The 19,795-nt window shown below is 37.5% G+C and overlaps 1 protein-coding gene across 1 annotated transcript in view; it reads left to right on the forward strand.

Annotated features, from left to right (window-relative positions):
- Positions 1-19,308, forward strand: part of SLC7A9 (solute carrier family 7 member 9) — a 28,412-nt gene extending 9,104 nt beyond the window's left edge. Inside the window, exons 9-12 of the mRNA XM_007101648.3 lie at positions 7,840-7,936; positions 8,922-9,071; positions 17,060-17,234; positions 19,153-19,308. Coding sequence (XP_007101710.2) covers positions 7,840-7,936; positions 8,922-9,071; positions 17,060-17,234; positions 19,153-19,217 — 487 coding nt within the window. The 3' untranslated portion in view covers positions 19,218-19,308. The remainder of the gene's footprint in view (positions 1-7,839; positions 7,937-8,921; positions 9,072-17,059; positions 17,235-19,152) is intronic.
- The last annotated feature ends 487 nt before the right edge of the window (positions 19,309-19,795 follow it).

Raw genomic sequence — 19,795 nt, forward strand, 5'->3', positions numbered from 1 at the left:
TGGTCTTTGAGTTTTCTATCTCACATAGACAGACCTTCCTCTCTCCTTTCAAGAATGCCCACCTATGTTTTCTTCTAGCATTTTACTTTAGCTCTTTGATCAATCTAGAAAGCATCTTGACGTGAGGCATAAATCTGACTTTTTTCCCAAAACATTTACCTATTGTCCACCCTTTCTCCTACTGGTTTGAAATCCAGCATTATCATTCCAATGTACTTGATTCACTTTGTTTCACCGCTAAATATTTTCCTGTTCTGTTATCTTACTTATTACATGTTTCACAGCTTCAGTAATGTAAAATCTGGTAGGACTGGTGCTCCCACATCAGATTTCTCCTTGCCTGTTTAGCATTCCAGATGCATTTACAGTAATTTTGTCCAGTTCCGAAAAGTCGTGCTTGCATCTTCAGTGCATGGAATTTATATATTGATTTGTGGAGAACTGACGGAATTTAAAGAGTGAATTCACAGCATCATCTTGAGTCTAAGTCTCCCCTCCATCTAGCAATCCCTTTCCTCCCAGTTTCACTGACTTGTTCTGGGAATTAATACTATGTTTATATCTTTTCAAAGTTCAAAAAGTAGTTTTTAAAAGTGAGTCTTTTTGGCCTGTGTATTCCTGACTTCTAATGTTATTGTATTGTACTCAGAGAGTATGATCTTTATGATATTACTTCTTCAGAAGTTTTAAGACTTCCCTTGTGGCTTACTGCCATTTTTATAAGTATTCCCATGGTCTTGAAAATAATGTGTATTCTACTAGCTTCTAGGTTTTTGTGTTATCACTAAGCTTGTACCTTGACTGTTCAAATGTTATGCTCTCACAGTGGTTTTGTCAAACTTTGCCTCCTATGCTTCATGGGCTCCTGTTTTTTTAAAATTTATTGAGGTATAGTTGATTTATAATATTATATGTCCCATGGGTAAAAGTCCCAGATGTACAACATAGTAATTCACAATATTTAAAGATTATACTCCATTTATAGTTATTATAAAATATTGGCTATATTCCCTGTGCTGTACAGTAAGTATATCCTTGTAGCTTATTTTATACATTGTAGTCTGTACCTCTTAAACCCCTCCCCACTTTCCTCTCCCCACTGGTAACCACTAATTTGTTCTCTATATTTGTGAGTCTGTTTCTTTTTTGTTAAATTCACTAGTTATTTTTTAGATTCCACATGTAAGTGACAATGTACAGTATTTGTCTTTCTCTGTATGACTTATTTCACTAACATAATACCTACCCTCCAGCTATATCCACATTGTTGCAAATAGAAAAATTTCATTCTTTATTATGACTGAGTAGTATTCCATTGTGTATATATGTGTGTGAGTGGTGTGTGTGTGTATATATATATATATCATACCTTCTTTATCTGTTCATCTGTTTATGGACACTTAGGTAGCTTCCATAGCTTGGCTATTGTAAATAGTGCTGCTATGAACATTGAAGTGCATGTATCTTTTTGAATTATGTGTTTTTGTTTTCTTCAGATATATACCCAGGAGTGGAATTCCTCGGTCATATGATAATTCTATTTTTAGTTTTTAAAAAATATTTAATTTATTTATTTGTTTATTTGGTTGCACCGGGTCTTAGTTGCAGCACATGGGCTCCTTAGTTGCGGCCAGCGGGCTCCTTAGTTGTGGCATGTGAACTCTTAGTTGCAGCATGCATGTGGGATCTAGTTCCCTGACCAGGGATCAAATCCAGGACCCCTGCTCTGGGAGCGCAGAGTCCTAACCACTGCGCCACCAGGGAAGTTCCTCTATTTTTAGTTTTTTGAGGAACCTTCATACTGTTTTGCACAGTGGCTGCACCAGTTTACATTCCCACCAACAATGTACAGGGGCTCCCTTTTCTCCACAGCCTTGCCAACATTTGTTGTGGTCTTTTTGATGATAGCCATTCTGACAGGTGTGAGGTGATAGATATCTCATTGTGGTTTTGATTTGCATTTCTCTGATGATTAGTGATGTTGAACATCTTTTCATGTCTGTTGGCCATCTGTATGTCTTCTTTATAAAAATATCTATTCAGTTCTTCTGCCCATTTTTAAATCAGATTGTTTGTTTTTATGATGTTGAGTTGTATGAGCTATTTATATATTTTGGATATTAACCCCTTATTGATCATATCATTTGCAAATATATTCTCCCATTCAGTGGGTTGTCTTTTTGTTTTGTCAGTGATTTCACTGCTGTGCAAAAGCTTTTAAATTTAGTTCCCGTTTGTTTATTTTTGCTTTTGTTTCCTTTTCCTTAGGGGACAGATCCAAAAAGATATTGCTACAATTTATGTCAAAGAGTGTTCTGCCTATGTTTTCTTCTAGGAGTTTTGTGGTTTCTGGTCTTACATTTAGGTATTTAATCCATTTTGAGTCTACTTTTGTATATGGTATGAGAAAATGTTCTAATTTCATTCTTTTACATGTAGCTGTCCAGTTTTCCCAGCACCACTTATTGAAGAGACTGTCTTTTCTCCATTGTATATTCTTGCCTCCTGTGTTGTAGATTAATTAACCATAAGCATGTGGATTTATTTCTGGCTCTCTAGTCTGTTCCATTGATCTGTGTGTCTGTTTTTTGTGCCAGGACCATACTGTTTTGATAACTGTAGCTTTGTAGTATAGTCTAGAGTCAGGGAGTGTGGTATCTCCAGCTCTGTTCTTCTTTCTCAAGATCGTTTTGGCTATTTGGGGTCTTTTGTGTTTCCATACAAAGTTTAAAATTATTTGTTCTAGTTCTGTGAAAAATGCCATTAGTATTTTGATAGGGATTGCATTGAATCTGTAGATTGCCTTGGGTAGTATGGTCATTTTAACCATGACCATAATTAATAATATTAATTATTCCAATCCATGAACATGGTGTATCTTTCCATCTGTTAGTGTTGTATTCAATTTCTTTCATCTATGTCTTATAGTTTTCTGAGTATAGGTCTTTTACCTCCTTAGGTAAGTTTGTTTCTAGGTGTGTTATTCTTTTTTTAAAATGCAATTGTAAATGCTGTTGTTTCCTTAATTTCTCTTTCTGATAGTTTGCTGTTAGTGTATAGAAATGCAACAGCATTTCTGTATATTGACTTTGTAACTTTACCAAATTCACTGATGAACTCTAGTAGTATTTATTTTTTATTTTGTAGTGTATTTAGGATTTTCTATGTATAGTATCATGTTGTCTGCAGACAGTCACTGTTTTACTTCTTCCTTTCCAATTTGGATTCCCTTTCTTTCATTCTCTTTCTGTCTGTCTGACTGCTGTTGCTCAGACTTCCAATAACATGTTGAATGAAAGTGGCAAGAGTGGGCATCCTTGTCTTGTTCCTGATCTTAGAGGAAATGTTGTCAGCTTTTCACCGTTGAGAATTATGTTAGCTGTGGGCTTATCATATATGGCCTTTATTATGTTGAGGTGTGTTTTCTCTCTACTCACTTTCTGGAGAGTTTTTGTCATAAGTGGTTGTTGAATTTTGTCCAAAGCTTTTTCTGCATTTATTGAGATAATAATATAGTTTTTATTCTTCAATTTGTCAATGTGATGTATCACACTGATTGATTTACAGATGCTGAACCATCCTTGCATCCCTGGGATAAATCCCACTTGATCATGGTATATGATCTTTCTAAAGTGCTGCTGAATTCAGTTTGCTTATATTTTGAGGATTTTTGCATCTATGTTCATCAGTGATATTGGCCTGTAATTTTCTTTTTTTATGATATCTTTGTCTGCTTTTGGTATCAGGGTGATGCTAGCCTCATAGAATGAGTTCAGAAGCATTCCTCTGTATTTTTTGGAATTGTTTGAGAATGATAGGTGTTAGCTTTTCTCTAAATGTTTGGTAGAATTCACTTGTGAAGGCACTTGGTCCTGGACTTTTCTAAATTACTGGTTCAATTTCATTACTGGTAATTGGTCTGTTCATATTTTCTATTTCTTCCTGATTCAGTCTTGGGAGATTGTACAGTTCTAGGAATTTGTCAGTTTGTACTTGGTTGTCCATTTTATTGGCATATACTTGTTCATAGTAATCTCTTATGATCCTTTGTATTTCTGTGGTGTCCCTGATAACTTTTCCTTTTTCAATTATGATGATATTGATTTGGGCCCTCTTTTTTTCTTGATGAATCTGGCTAAAGGTTTATTGAGTTTATCTTTTTAAAGAAATGGCTCTTAGTTTCACTGATCTTTTCCTTTTTTAAAATTTATTTATTTATTTTTGGCTGCATTTGGTCTTTGTTGTTGTGTGTGGGCTTTCTCTAGTTGCAGCGAGGGGGGCTACTCTTCGTTGAGGTGCACATGCTTCTCATTGCAGTGGCTCCTCTTGTTGCAGAGCATGGGCTCTAGGCACACAGGCTTCAGTAGCTGTGGCATGCGGGCTCAGTAGTTGTGGCTTGCGGGCTCTAGAGTGCAGACTCAGTAGTTGTGGTGCACGGGCTTAGTTGCTTCCAAAGAACCAGCTTTTAGGTTCATTGGTCTTTGTTATTGTTTTCTTCATTTCTATTTCATTTATTTCTGCTCTGATAGTTATGATTTCTTTCCTTCTACTAACTTTGGGTTTCATTTGTTCTTTCTCTAGTCCTTTTAGGTGTAAAATTAAGTTGTCTGAGAGTCTTCTCATTTCCTGAGGTAGGCAATATAAACTTCCCTCTTAGAACTGCTTTTGCTGCATCCCATAGATTTTGGATCATTGTGTTTTCATTTTCATTTGTCTCCAGGTATTTTTCGATTTCCTCTTTGATTTCTTTACTGAATTGGCAGGCGGATTCTTAACCACTGTGCCACCAGGGAAGTCCCTCATTGATCTTTTCTATTTTTCTTTTTTAATCTCTATTTCATTTTCATTTGTCTCCAGGTATTTTTCGATTTCCTCTTTGATTTCTTTAGTGATCCATTGGTTGTTTAGTAGCATATTGTTTAGCCTCCACGTGTTTGTGTTTTTTTCAGTTTTTCTCTTGTAGTTGATTTGTCTCATAGCATTGTGGTCAGAAAACATGCTCACTATGATTTCAATTTTCTTAAATTTACCAAGGCTTGTTTTGTGGCCTAGCATGTGTTCACTCCTGGAGAGCACTGCATGTGCACTTGAAAAGAATGTGTATTGTGCTGTTTTGGGATGGAATGTTCTATATATATTGTCCATCTGGTCTAATGTGTCATTTAAGGACAGTGTTTCCTTATTGATTTTCTGTCTGGATGATCCGCCCACTGATGTAATTGGGGTGTTTAAGTCCCCTACTATTATTGTGTTACTGTCATTTTCTCCTTTTATGTATGTTAATATTTGCTTTATATATCTAGGTGCTCCTATGTTGAGTGCACATTTATTTACAATTGTTATATCTTCTTGGATTGATCCCTTGATTGTTATGTAATGTCCTTGTCTCTTGTAACAGTCTTTATTTTAAAGTCTATTTTGTCTGATATAAGTACTGCTACGCAGCTTTTGTTTTGATTTCCATTTGCATGGAATACCTTCTTCCATCCACTCACTTTCAATCTGTATCTTTAGATCTGAAGTGAGTCTCTTATAGGCAGCATATATATGGGTCTCGTTTTTGTATCCATTCAGCCATTCTATGTCTTTTGAGCATTTAGTCCATATACATTTAAAGCAATTATTGATATGTATGTTCTTATTGCCATTTTGTTATTCGTTTTGGGGTTGTTTTTGTAGGTCTTTTTTTTCCTTCTTTTGTTCTCATCTCTTGTGATTAGATGACTATCTTTAGTGTTATGTTTTAATTCCTTTTTCTTTTTTATGTGTGTATCTAGTATAGATTTCTGGTTTGTATTTATGTGGTTTATATATAGCAAACTATATATATATATATATATATATATATATATATATATATATATATATATGAGATTGTGTTTTAAGTTGCTGATCTCTTAATTTCAAATGCATTTAACAACCCTGCATTTGTACATTCCTCCCCTTACGATTACTGTTTTTGACGTTTTACATCTAATTGTTTTGTGTACTCTTTAACTGCTTATTGTGGATATAGATGGTTTTACTACTTTTTTGCCTTTTAACCTTCCTACTAGCTTTGTACATGGTTGATTTTCTACCTTTACTGTATATTTGCAAGGGCTTCTGTTTTTTATATCTTCTGACTGTTCTCTTTTTCAGTAGGAATGCTCCCTCTTTTGCCTTAAATTCTGATACTGATATTGCTGAATCAGCTGTCTTTCAGGCTGCTGCTTTTGGTAACATGTCCCACCCCTTTTATTGTCTACTTCTCAGTGTCATGGGCTGTGGCTTGTGTCTCTTTCAACAAACCCAACCCAAGAGTCTCCAGCTGGGCAAGTGGAATCTGATCACACTGGATGTGATTACTGCTAGATTAATTTCTAACGTATTCCTTTGTGTTTTCTTGGCTTAAAAAAAATCTTACCCTGATTTATTAATCATCAAATGTCCTTTATTCCTTTTTTTTCTTCTGCTGATGTGGATGGAAGCTATATTTCTATTCTTTTAGCAATTACCTTTAAAATTTAACATGAATACCTAGTAGAGCCTATCAGTATTCAGTTCTCTTCCCTCTCTTGCAAGGGCTCTCCCTTTCATATCATCTAGTGTATCAGCTACACCTTGTTTATAATCCCAACCAACCCTCCAAAAAAAGTCCACCATGACAGAAATAAAAAATCCAATACTTACATATACACCAAATGTGCTTTACTGCTATTTCCTTAATGTTGCTTCTTCAATCAATTCCTTCTCAGTTCAGTGTCCTCTTTGGTTGTAGACTTTTTAATAGTTTCCAACAAGGACTGAAGAACTGTAAATGTCTCACAGTTATTATCTACAAATGTATTTTGCCAGTAGTCTTGAATGATAGTTTAGCTGTGTAGTATTCTAATCTGAAAGTCAAATCAATTTTCCCTCATCACTTTGAAAGTTTCTCATGCGATGGCTGTTGTTCTGATTGTCCTAATTTTGTAGCTATCTTTTAAATTCAGTAGCTTAAATTTTTTTCCCTTCCACTCTAATGTTTATATCTGTGTATGTTTTTGTCTAGAACAGGATTCAGTTTGAAGGCTCAGTGTTTTTTGATTGTGTAAAGTCTCTCTGCTCTTCTTTGAATTTCTTACCCCATTCAATATACTTGAGCTTCTTCCTAGGTTTCTTCTCTTAATTTCATGTCTACATTTTCCACTTCTCTATGCTTCATATTCAGTCTAGCTTTTACTTTTTTCACTTGTATTTGTCTGTTGTTAAATTTTTAATTAAAGTAACTTTTTGTTTCCTTAGGAATTCTGTTTAGCTCTCCTTTCCTTTTCCTTTACCATTTTAAAGATAGCCTTTCAGATTCCTGAATCATCAGAAGTTCTTGGGGGGGTGGACGGGGTGGCTCAGCCATTTGTTTGCATCTGCTGACTCACCCTTGATTTTCTGATTTTTTAAAAATACAGACTTTGGATTTAGGAAGTGCAAGGCATGTCTGTGTTGGCTTCTTTCAGGTGCACCAAGCACTGAGGTCCATAGGCCCTGGACTAGTTTTTACATTTGTTTCTTGCATAAATTTCAGGACTCAGATCAGGTACCTCCTCCTTGAAAGGGGCTCCCCAACCTCCCACTCCACCGCAACCCCACAGGTGACCCCACTGCACCAGGATTCATTCCTCTAAGATGCATTTAACCACCTCACTTACTTCTGCAAAACACAGTCATCTCAAGAGGCTAGACTCCTACCTGAAGACACCAGGGTCATAACTCAGTCCCTTTCTCTGTGGCCTGGGTAGTGATGCTCAGGACACACTTGCTCGGTGATCATACAGCAGCCTTCACCCTCATCGACTGACTTCCTTATTACTGCCCTTTCAGACTTGTTTACGTTGCAGGCCGGGAAGGCCACATGCTTAAAGTGCTCTCTTACGTTAGCGTCAAGCGCCTCACTCCAGCCCCTGCCATCATCTTTTACGTAAGTATGAATTCTGCCACGAAAACACCCCCTTAAGGCAGAGGGTCCCTCAGTTTGGATGATGAAGTAAACTTGATCACCAAGCTCAGTGATTTTCAAATGACCCAGGTTCCCCCAGCCCTCAGTTATATAAATAGGTATATAAAAAAGTTCAAAACTATTCAAATAATTTACCCAACTTCTGCTCCTTGTTCTGAATTTATCCACGAAAAGACACTGTTTGAATCTTCTGAGCTTGTACCCTCTACACTTCTTACACGCACATCTGTATGTTCTGAGTCCCTTGTTAAAAATCCACTAGCTTATGAGGAAGGAGAATAAGGCATTTTACAAGGTGGCTAATGACAACAGCTTCTCATTACGGTCCAATAATTCAGAAGTCATGGGACCCTTGTGAATTATAGGCGTTTGACATCTTCTGATTGGAATTTCTCAGTGAGGGATAGTCCTTGGCTGTATGCAACTGTTTTGGGTACCTCTGGACCATCCACACCCCAGCCTCAGGGCCAGATTCTTCCTCCCACCCCCAGAGGGAGCCCCTATTCTCTGTTAACCTACTCCCTTTGAAGATGAGAAAAAAGGAGCCAGAATTACAAGGCCCTTGGAATTACAAGTCCAGGACCATGCAGCTAACGCAGTCAAGACCAGACCTAGACAGCCTGGGTTTTATGGTGCCGGGGCCCTTTCCCCCAATGAAAACTCTCTGGAAGGAAAATTCATAATCAGGAAGCTGGTGCAATATACATACACATTTTGTTTCTCCCCTGCTTAAAAGAGCTACAAATTTTCCACGTCCTTTCCATCACACCTCGAGAGCTGTCATAGCACCAGTCTGGTTTAATCCCAAATATGATGGGATACATAGTTTTCTTTCACATTAAAGTGTTTATCCACAGAAAAAAAGGCTTCTTCCATCTTCTGTGAAGTGATAAGGTTAATGTTTTCATGTACTAATGACCTAAGAATTCCTTCTTCTTTCTTCTAGGGTATCATAGCGATCATTTATATCATCCCCGGTGACATAAACTCATTAGTCAATTACTTCAGTTTTGCTGCCTGGCTGTTTTATGGCTTGACGATCTTTGGACTCATCGTGATGAGGTTTACGAGGAAAGAACTGAAAAGGCCTATCAAGGTAGGTTTAGTTCCCCAAATGTCACAAGTGGCTTTGATTTCCTGAAATGAACTAGGTAGAGGTAACTATTTTAACTTCTAGGAGCATGCTTTCTATTTTCATCCTGACTCTTCTCTTGAACATCATACTTTAGAGTGGAGTTTGCTCTTCAGTTCATTTCATATTATAGATTATGATCCAGTCAGCCATCTCATAATTAATTAAAGTTATCAACAATACCTGTGACCTGTCTCTCTAACCAAAGTGAGATGTCCAGTTCTGATAGCTCCAGGACCCCTCATGAATGCACCTTCTGTCCACCGATGGGGACTTCTGATTCTGGCTCAGACCCATTCCTATGCATGCAACCACTAAAGGTCCGTGTTTGCAGTCTGTTTTGGGCTCCTTCCCACCTCCCTCCATGGCTGGTGTGGGTCCATATACCAACAAGGGAGAAGAATGTATTTTATTTTGCTTATGTTACAGGATTTTTTGGTTTGTTTTTTAAAAAAACCTGTGCTATTTATTCTTATGATAACAAGTGAAGATGTAAGAAAAAGGTAGGCAAAAAGAGGGCTTCAGTAACTAGAGCAAGAATAAAGATAATGTCTTTAGCTTTGGAATGTTGTTTCACAAATCTGGTTAAAAGTCTTTCTGGCGGGCTTCCCTGGTGGCGCAGTGGTTGAGAGTCCGCCTGCCGATGCAGGGGACACGGGTTCGTGCCCTGGTCCGGGAGGATCCCACATGCCGCAGAGCAGCTGGGCCCGTGAGCCATGGCCGCTGAGCCTGCGCGTCCGGAGCCTGTGCTCCGCAATGGGAGAGAAAAAAAAAAAAAAAAAAAAAGTCTTTCTGGCACAGTAGCTTGACTATCACCAAGTTGCTGAAGTCAGAGAGGGAGTGGAGCAGCCTGCTGGAATCAGGCAGTTCCACCTCAATCAGGGCATCGAGCAGGCAAAATCATTATGGTAGCACAGATTTTTAATCTGCACAAAATCTCTCAAACAGAAATAAAAAGGATTTGAGAGAAAATAATGAAGGAGACAGGAAAAGAAGAGAGATTAACATATGTATAACTGGAGTCCTTGAAGAAGAAAATGAAAGTAACAGAATTCTTTTTTTTTTTAATTTTTAAATTTATTTTTTTATACAGCAGGTTCTTATTAGTCATCAATTTTATACACATCAGCATATACATGTCAATCCCAATCTCCCAATTCATCACACCACCACCGCTTTCCCCCCTTGGTGTCCATACATTTGTTCTCTACATTTGTGTCTCAATTTCTGCCCTGCAAACCGGTTCATCTGTACCATTTTTCTAGGTTCCACATATACGCGTTAATATACGATATTGGTTTTTCTCTTTCTGACTTAACTTCTTATCCATTCATCTGTCGATGGGCATTTAGGTTGCTTCCATGACCTGGCTATTGTAAATAGTGCTGCAATGAACATTTGGGTGCATGTGTCTCTTTGAATTGTGGTTTTCTCTGGGTATATGCCCAGTAGTGGGATTGCTGGATCATATGGTAATTCTATTTTTAGTTTTTTAAGGAACCTCCATACTGTTCTCCATAGTGGCTGTATCAGTTTACATTCCCACCAACAGCTTAAAAGCTATGATTCAAGAAACATTTCCTGAAGTGGGAGGGAAGGTGGGAGGGGAGACCACAAAAGGAGGGGGGACTTGAACCAACACACTGAAAGGCATACAGTGTAACTGGGAAATCTGAACTTGACTGGGCAACAAAGAAATATATTCTGATAAAACTATGGAGTTTCTTTTTTAAAAAAATGCTTTGGGTATATCTACTTCCCCTTTCCTGTCCTCCTTCACCCCAATTTGCTTATAAAGGAAAGGAAATAATACAGGCATCAGACTTCTCATCAGCTACACTTCATGCTGTAAGACTGTGGGCAACTTATTTAAGATAGTCAAGGAAAAAAAATGTAAGTCAAGTATTTTATATCCAGTCAAATTGACCTTGAAGAATAAAGTTACCAACGAAATAAAGCATATATTGTTACATGAGACCTAAGGAATCACTAGAGAATGAGCTTTAGAAACTAAAAAGTCATTGGCATAAGGTGAATATATTTAATTAAAGAACTAAGACTAAATGATGGGAGATAAAGATGATAGCAAAACAGTATATAAATATTAAGCACTGACAACATAATACAACAAAAATGGGAGAGAAAGCATATGAAAGTATGCCAGTTAAGGAAAGTATGTCAGGGAAACTGCCTTTGGATACGATTTAAAATTAGATGCTGGGGGGAAAGAGAAGAAATCCTAGCTTATTTCATTACTGCTTATTATAGATAATATCTAAAAAAGAGGAGACAAAGGTATTAATACCTACTATTTATAACGGTAACTCTCAGAACAAAAACAGTGTTTATAGATAGATATATCCAACACACATACCCACACACAAACACATCCACAAAACCATATCATAAAAGAACCTATATATAAAGACTCAAATAGGGAAACAAATGAGAATATCTTCCTGGTTGACATTTTCTCAGTAGAATGCTTATTAGGGTTTTTTGTTGTTACTGTTTTTTGCTTATTGATTTTTAACATCCCCAAACTTTATAGAATCTATGAATCTCTTAATACTCTTATTTCTAGTTGATAGTTATATGGAAAAAAATGAATATTTAAATTCCCCAAATGCAATACAATATTTTTAATACGTGTGTGAGGAAAGTTTCAAATGGCATTCCAAATCCAACACAAGTTACAGCCGTATTGGAAAGTGTGAGGCATGTGTGTCTCAGATGTTGGGAAACATGTTATTGCATTAAAGGTAACCATTTACTAACAATCATACTAATTGGTCACCAGGAAGTCATTTTTAAAGCAGTTTACTTCCAGGTATAACACATGTTGGATATATATATGCATTTACTGTTTTTTGTTATATCTGAAAACACTGGTTAGAAGACTTGGGTTTCATATGCTACATGGTAATTTTCCCACTTAAAGGAAGTAGGCCCCGGTAAGAGTTTTCCCACAGAATGTCACTCTTTAAGGGCAGAAAACTGACAGTAAGTCGAAGATACTTTATATAGAAATATGAAGCAATATGGAGACCAAACTTATCAGTTGTATGAATAAACCAGCTTATTCAGTTTAAATGGGTTTAAATCAGCCATTAAAAGAAAAAAATTTTCAGGCAGGTTTACAGAGCTGTGAAAAATGCAAAGTAAAAGGATAGGCAAAGAAAAATCAAGCAAATGAAAATACACAGAAAACAGGGGTTGTGATCTTATCAGACAAGCACTCAGGCCCAAAACACAAGACAAAGACCATTTAGTAACGCAAAAGGCTAAAATTCACAATAAAGAGATAACAGTTATGAAAACCTATTCACCACGCCACACAGTAATTACTTTTACGAAACAAACTATAGGAAATAACAAGGAGAAACAGACACACACACTAATAGGAGACTTTACAACATCTCCCTCAGAACAAGACAGATCCAGGCACATCACTAGTAAAAGTGACTGCAGATCTATAAAAACATAACAAGGTATATCTTAGAGATTCATTTCAAATTCTGAATCCCCAAAATAGCAAACATAGTGCATATGGGACAGGCCTGACCACTGACAATCTTTAATACCACAAAGAAAAACCCTGATTAAAAAATCAGAAATGGGGCTTCCCTGGTGGCGCAGTGGTTGGGAGTCTGCCTGCCAATACAGGGGACACGGGTTCAAGCCCTGGTCCGGGAAGATCCCACATGCCGCAGAGCAACTAAGCCCATGCGCCACAACTACTGAGCCTGGGCTCTAGAGCCCATAAGCCACAATACTGAGCCCACGTGCCACAACTACTAAGGCCCACGCACCTAGAGCCCGTGCTCTGCAACAAGAGAAGCTACCACAATGAGAAGCCCGCGCACCACAACAAAGAGCAGCCCCCGCTTGCCGCAACCAGAGAAAGCCCACACGCAGCCACGAAGACCCAACGCAGCCAAAAACAATAAATAATAAAAAATAAATACATTTATTTTTTTTTAAATCAGAAATGATACAGATCACAGTCTCTGACTATAATGCAATAAAACAGGAAATTAATTTTTAAAATTAAACCTTTTGGTCCAAAAGGAAATAGGAAATGAAAGTACATAAATTCCTAAAAATAACAATAATGAAAACAAGACATATAATCTATGATCAGTACTTTAAGGAAGTTCCACTACATTACTTACATCAACAAAACGAAAACAAATTAAATAAGCAACTCAAAGGGCATGAGAAAGAACAACAAAGAAAACCAAAAGGATATAGAGGGAATTAATAAACATAAAGAAAGCACTTAACTGGATTATCTGATTTTTAGAATTTCACCATGAATTCAGATTCTGCTGGGGTTAGTTTTAGTAAACTATATTTTCCTAGAAAACTGTCCATTTCATCTAGGTGTTTGAATTTATTTGCACAGAGTTGTACAAAATAGTTTATGATTTTTTAAAAAATTCCTGTGTTCTGGAGATTATTTCTCCATTTTTGTTTCTTATTTGTGTGTTTATGCTTTCTCTCTTTTGTTTTTTTAAGGTAAGCTACAGGATGTTTTATTGATTTTTCAAATTATTTTTATGGACTGTAACACTGATACCAAATCTTGCAAAGACAGCACAAAAAAGGGGAGAAGAGAAAATCACAGACCAATCTCATTTTTGAATATTGATATAAAAATCTTAAATAAAATATTTTAACAAATAGAATCCAATTATATTAAAAACATGTCAGGACTAAGTCAAGTCTGTGCAAGGGTGGCCAAAGATTAGAATGAACTGGATTTAATTTATGGGGATATAATTCATCGTATTAATATACCTATGGTAAAACCCCCTATAATCACCTCCCACAGTTGCCAAAAACCACCAGATAAAATTCAACATACATTAGTGATAAAAACACAAATAGGAATTTATAACCTTTTCCTTGGCATGATCGCACACACAAACATGCCCTACGGCAAAAAAGCAATTTTAATTGATAAGGTAACACTAGAGAGATCTCTGCCAAGGTGAAGACAAAAATGCCTTCCTTCTATTTCTGCTATCAGCTAACTCTGTTCTGAAGATATCAGCAAGGCAATTAAACAAGAGAACGCAATGTGGAGCATAAGGATTAGAAAAGACTTTCAAAAGTCTAACTTTCTCCTTTCAAAGAAAATAAAACTGTACATCTGGAAAACCCAAAAGGATCAAAGAAAAAACTATAAGAAAATACAGTGAAGTAATATGACATAAAACTAACACACTGTAATCAATAGCCTTCATTTATAAAAATGATATCCAATTAAAAGATAATAAAAGAGAACAACTCATCCCCAAACCAAAAAACACCTAGCCATAAACTTAACAAGAGGTTAGACATCACGGTAGAAAAGTAAAATTCTCCTGAAAGACAGAAAAGGTAACTTGAACAAATGGAAATCCATCATGTTTTTGGATAGGGAAACTCAGCATCATTAATTTAGATGTTTATGAGATCGCGATAAAAAACACCATCTAATTTTTTTTCCTGGAGTTAGACAAGTTGATTAGAAAGTTCATATTGAAGAACAAACTAGCAAAAATAGCCAGGGAAAATCTAAAAATAAGAAAAATATTAAAATATAGATTCTAAAATTGAGACACAGATGTAGAGAACAAACCAAGGGGGAAAGTGGTGGTGGGGGGTGCTGGAGGGTGGTGGTTGGTGGTGGTGGGAGGAACTGGGAGATTGGGATTGACATGTATACACTAATATGTATAAAATGGATAACTAATAAGAACCTGCTGTATAAAAAATAAAATAAAATTCAAAAATTCAAAAAATAGATTCTAAAATGTAAATATCATGGTGCTGATGCATGAAGAAAATATAAATTGCTTTGTAATTCAAGAATGAAGAAAACCTCTCCCATGGCTCAAAATCAAGGGTAATTTTTTAAAAAGGGGCAACCATAACCCCCCCCAAATAAAAATGAATGCATTCAAAAAAAGAGAAGTTGAAAACACATATACATAAAATATTGGGGAAAATATTTGCAATAATATCACAAAAAAGGATAACTATCCCTAATTTAAAGAGTTACTAAAATTGATATGGGAGTTACTAACAACTGAAATGGACAAAAGATATAAATGGACACAAGAAAATAAAACGACAGTTCAATGAAAAAAATGCAATGACACTTAAACATGAAACAAATGAACCCCAGCAAACTCAATTTTGTATCTAATAAGAGAACGCACACCAAAATTTTAATGAGATACCATTTCTTGCCTATCAGATGGGCAGAAATCCCAAAGTTTGGCCACACTCCATGGGAGAGGCTATGGGGAAACAGCCTTCTCAAACACTGCTAGTGGAATACAAATAGCATGGCCACTACAGAGGGAAACCTGGCAATATCCAGCAATATTACATATGCATTTACCTTTAGACCCAGCCATCTTGTTTTGAGGTAATCTATCCCTAAGTGAAGTCGACAAAAATATGAAATAAACATAAGCTTACTTGTTGCATTAATTGGTAATAGCAAAAGGTTCAACACAACCCAAATGTCAATTAATGGGAGACTGGTTGACTAAGTTTTGGTACATCCGCAAAGTAGAGTGGTATGCAGCAGTAAAAAAATGGATGAGTAATTTTATACAGTACTATGACTCTGGAAAATATTAATGGAAAAAAGCAAGGCGCAAAACTGTGTTTTATGCATTTGCTACCTTTTATGTAAGAGGAGTGGAAGATGAACATGTGTATGTACATTTGTGCATATACATGTGTTTATTCTGAAAAAGAAATAATGGAAGAATAAAGCAAAATCAAGAAAAAATTTATAATATTAAAAAAATCAAATAAAAAAGGGAAAAAGCAAATCCCTAAAAACTAGAAACAAATGGAGATAAAGAAACCTTACTCTGTAACAAGTAGATGACATAACCACACAGAGAACATAATCACTAGAACTGATATTAAAGTGCAGGACTTTGAATGCATCTCCTTTGTGGCTTATACTGTGCAGTTAAAAAGGACTGCAAAAAAATCCTAAACTTCATACTACTACTTACAGTGGTAGTATTGGTACAGTTATTTTGAAGTTTATTATAGGCACATTGTAGGATAAATAAAATAATTATGTGAAAGCCATTGAGAAGATTTTCAGAAGCATAAGGAAAGAAGGCATAAGTCTAGAGAAAGTAAGGAAAAAAGTGCAATCTTACATTTGAATCGAAACTATCAGTAGAAATTTATGAATTTTTTTCCCTTGAAAAAAAATTTTTTTCTCTGTCCTTGTAAAAGAACAGAGTACTCCCAACCACCCAGATTACGGTTTCTAAATGCCACTTCCTACCAAACGCCCTGGAGAAATGGGTGAATCCAGATCTGCTGAGACTGGATTCCTCTCCAGCCCCTGAATCCACTGATTGACTTTAGGGATGCAAAAGTGTGACAATCGGACCTTAAGTGCCTCATGATGTGTTACAAGAGGAAGTGCACTGCTCCAGCTACAAAGTATTCTTGCCTCCACAGCTAACTACGGGCTTACAGGAAACAAGAGGGACAGAGGAGCGAGTTATCAGGCAAAGCTAGAATGAAGACACTGTATAGGATAAACCATCCAATTCCTACGAATTAATGACAAGATAAAGAGAGGAGGGAACAAACATGTCATCCAATTCCTACGAATTAATGACAAGATAAAGAGAGGAGGGAACAAACATGTTAAAAACAAAGTCGTCATCAGAGATGTATAATGCGTATTTTACAGGTAAAATGACATGATGGCATTTTCTTTACAGTCTAGGGAAAAGAAAAAGATGAAGTAAGGTTGGCAATTTTACTTGCAAATGATTGAAACTGGAGGGGGGGGGTAACATGGAGTTCATTATATTCTTCTTTCTGTCAAGTGTTTTGTTTTGAATGAAAATTTTCAAAAAGGAAATGAATGCACGTGGCCAAATCATGACACCACTCTGTTTTGCCTACAGGTGCCCATTTTCATCCCCATCTTGGTGACTCTGTTATCCATGTTTTTGGTTTTGGCCCCAATCATCAGCCAACCTGCATGGGAGTATCTCTACTGTGTGTTATTTATGTTGAGCGGCCTTATATTTTATTTCCTTTTTGTCTACTGCAAGTTTGGATGGGCTCAGAAAATCTCAAGTAAGTATCAACTGAGGGACTGCTTTACTGTTAGTAAAGTGAGAGAGGCCCGACATCCTGTAGCCTCATCTGTCCCGATTCTACCAGGACCTTCTTATCACAGGGTCTTGCGCAGCTAACAAATTTCATCTCCTCTTTGGGAGGAGGCATGACCTGTTCTCCTCAGTGTGACACCTCCGGGGTCCACCTGTGGCCTCTTCCTTTGTTCCCATCAATTCCTGTAACAAGCAGGAAAAGGAAGCACCGTTTTTTTTTCTTTTTTTCAAAGGTAACATACACATAACAGAAACCTTGACCATTTTTAAGTGTACGGGTCAGTAGTGACAATACATAGTCACATAGTTGTGCATCCCATACCCGAAGCACTGCCTCCTTGTGCCTGATACCCGGACATCATCTGGGGGTCTCAGCAGCAGCCCAGAGACACCCAAAATGCGAGAGCTGGGACGAGGGCCTGAGCCTTCCAACACCAAGGCCACGGCTCTTGCTTTTCACTCAGCAGTACTGATTCCTTGTGTATTTTAGGAAAGTTGTTTAAAAGTTTAGCTATGTTAGCCATTTTCATTTTGAAAAAGAAAAGCAGTGATGGCAGAGTACATCAAAGGACCCTGAAGTACACCCAAGGGTGTGTTACAGTCTACATGGCACAGCCAGCTGCAAGGAACTCCATTCACAAAAGCCTGCCAGGCTCCCGAGCCCCTCACCAGACCAGCAGTGATCCACAGCCTTGCCTGGTCTCCCTCACCCTAAACAGGAGTTCCCCGGAGGCAGGAATTGGGCTGTGTACAATTTAATCCTGGATCTACACAGCAGCCTCTTAGTATTTGAGTAAATGTGATGAAAAATCTGCCTTCTTTCTCCGTCAGCTCGTCTCACCAGGGAAGTACAGTCATTCCTCAGGCACCCCTATGTGGTTTTTTATTTAGATGCATACAACTTAGGGAGACATACAAGGTAGCAAAGAGCAAAACCCAACTGGAAGTGGGGGAAGCCGGCCCTGAGACGCCATTTAGACTGAGCCTAAATGGCATTTTCTTTACAGTCTAGGGAAAAGAAAAAGGTGAAATAAGGTTGGCAATTTTACTTGGGGATGCCTGCCTCCATTCCTTCTGCCTCTGTGTCCCCACCTGTGAAACTGGTACCACCTCTCACCTGACAGGGGTGTTCTAAGAGAGAGAATCTGTTTCACGTTCGTTAACAAAGGGACAGCAAAACCAAAATATGGCTTTATTATTTCCCAAGGACTTTTCCCCTTTCTTGAAATAGCTCCCCCTCCCCCTAACCTCTTCACGCTGATCTGAGCCCAAAGCTGAGAGGGGTTGCAGGGACACTACTATAGAAACGAAAGAAAAGGTGTATTACTACCTGAAAAACAGCCACTTTTTTCCCATGCCTCTGAAGATGGGCTTGCATTTGATCACACTGACAAGAGAATCTAGCTAGGATGACTTACAACGTAAAGGCCCAAAATAGGTCTTATTTCTCAGCTTTAGAATATTTAGCCAAGCTGTTCCCTACAGAAACCAATAAGAAGTTAAAATTAAGGAGGTAAAAAGATTTAACAACCTGTATTTTAAACAAGATGCAGACTTAGTGACTTCAGACCAAACATTCAATCTTTGCTCAGTGGTAGTTAAATATACACCTAAAACCGAGTCATTCATATTTTTCCTGTAAATGTTTCGGTGGCAATAAAATATTTAGTAGGTTCCTAATGCTTTAATGGGAAATAACTTATCTCCAAAGAACCACCGTAGCTCCCAGGATGGGTCTGCCCACCTCTACCCACCTATGTCCCCTGAGCACAGGCTCTGATATGAGACATCACCGAGGAGCAGTAACAGTATCACTGCTCATTGATAAGCAAGGCAAAGCTAACGTTAAATGACGGTTTTCTGACTGCACTTTTTCCCTCCAGAGCCTCTCACCATGCACCTTCAGATGCTGATGGAAGTTGTCCCCCCAGAGGAAGCTCCAGAGTAATAACAAAGCTCAGCCTCCTGTGGCCAAGTCTAAGCTGTGAAGAATTTACTTTTGTAAGCAGTATTTGTGGTTGTTTCTTCCTGATGTTTTTCTTAAGAAAAGAATGTATTCACATGTGTATGATACTGTTAGTTTTAGCTATCCCTAGTTCTCTGGGTGGGTGTTTGCTGATGTTAGCAGGTGAGGATGTAATCCAGCAGAAGGCTGGTGGCCAGGGAAGGGCTGAGTCAGAACGGCCCCCACCACACGGTGACTCTTTAACAAGGCACATCACACCTACTTCAATAAAGGGAATTCTTTACACTCATTGATCAGAAAGGTGCATATGTGTGTGTGTGTATATATGTGTGTGTATATATATATATATATATATATATATATAAATATAAAATTGGTGGAACTTATGCTTTGATTGAAATAGATTTTTAAAATACTAAAGTACAAATGCTTTACTACCTAACCATATTTCACCTAGGATGTATGTAGCAGGTCTGTCCCTGGATGTCAAGGCCCCCAGTCAAGGCCCCCAGTGGTTCCGTCTGGAACCATTTGCAGCCTGTGTCCACAAGGGGCTCAGC

This window comes from Physeter macrocephalus, chromosome 17, assembly GCF_002837175.3.
Source record: "Physeter macrocephalus isolate SW-GA chromosome 17, ASM283717v5, whole genome shotgun sequence".
Taxonomy (NCBI): domain Eukaryota; kingdom Metazoa; phylum Chordata; class Mammalia; order Artiodactyla; family Physeteridae; genus Physeter; species Physeter macrocephalus.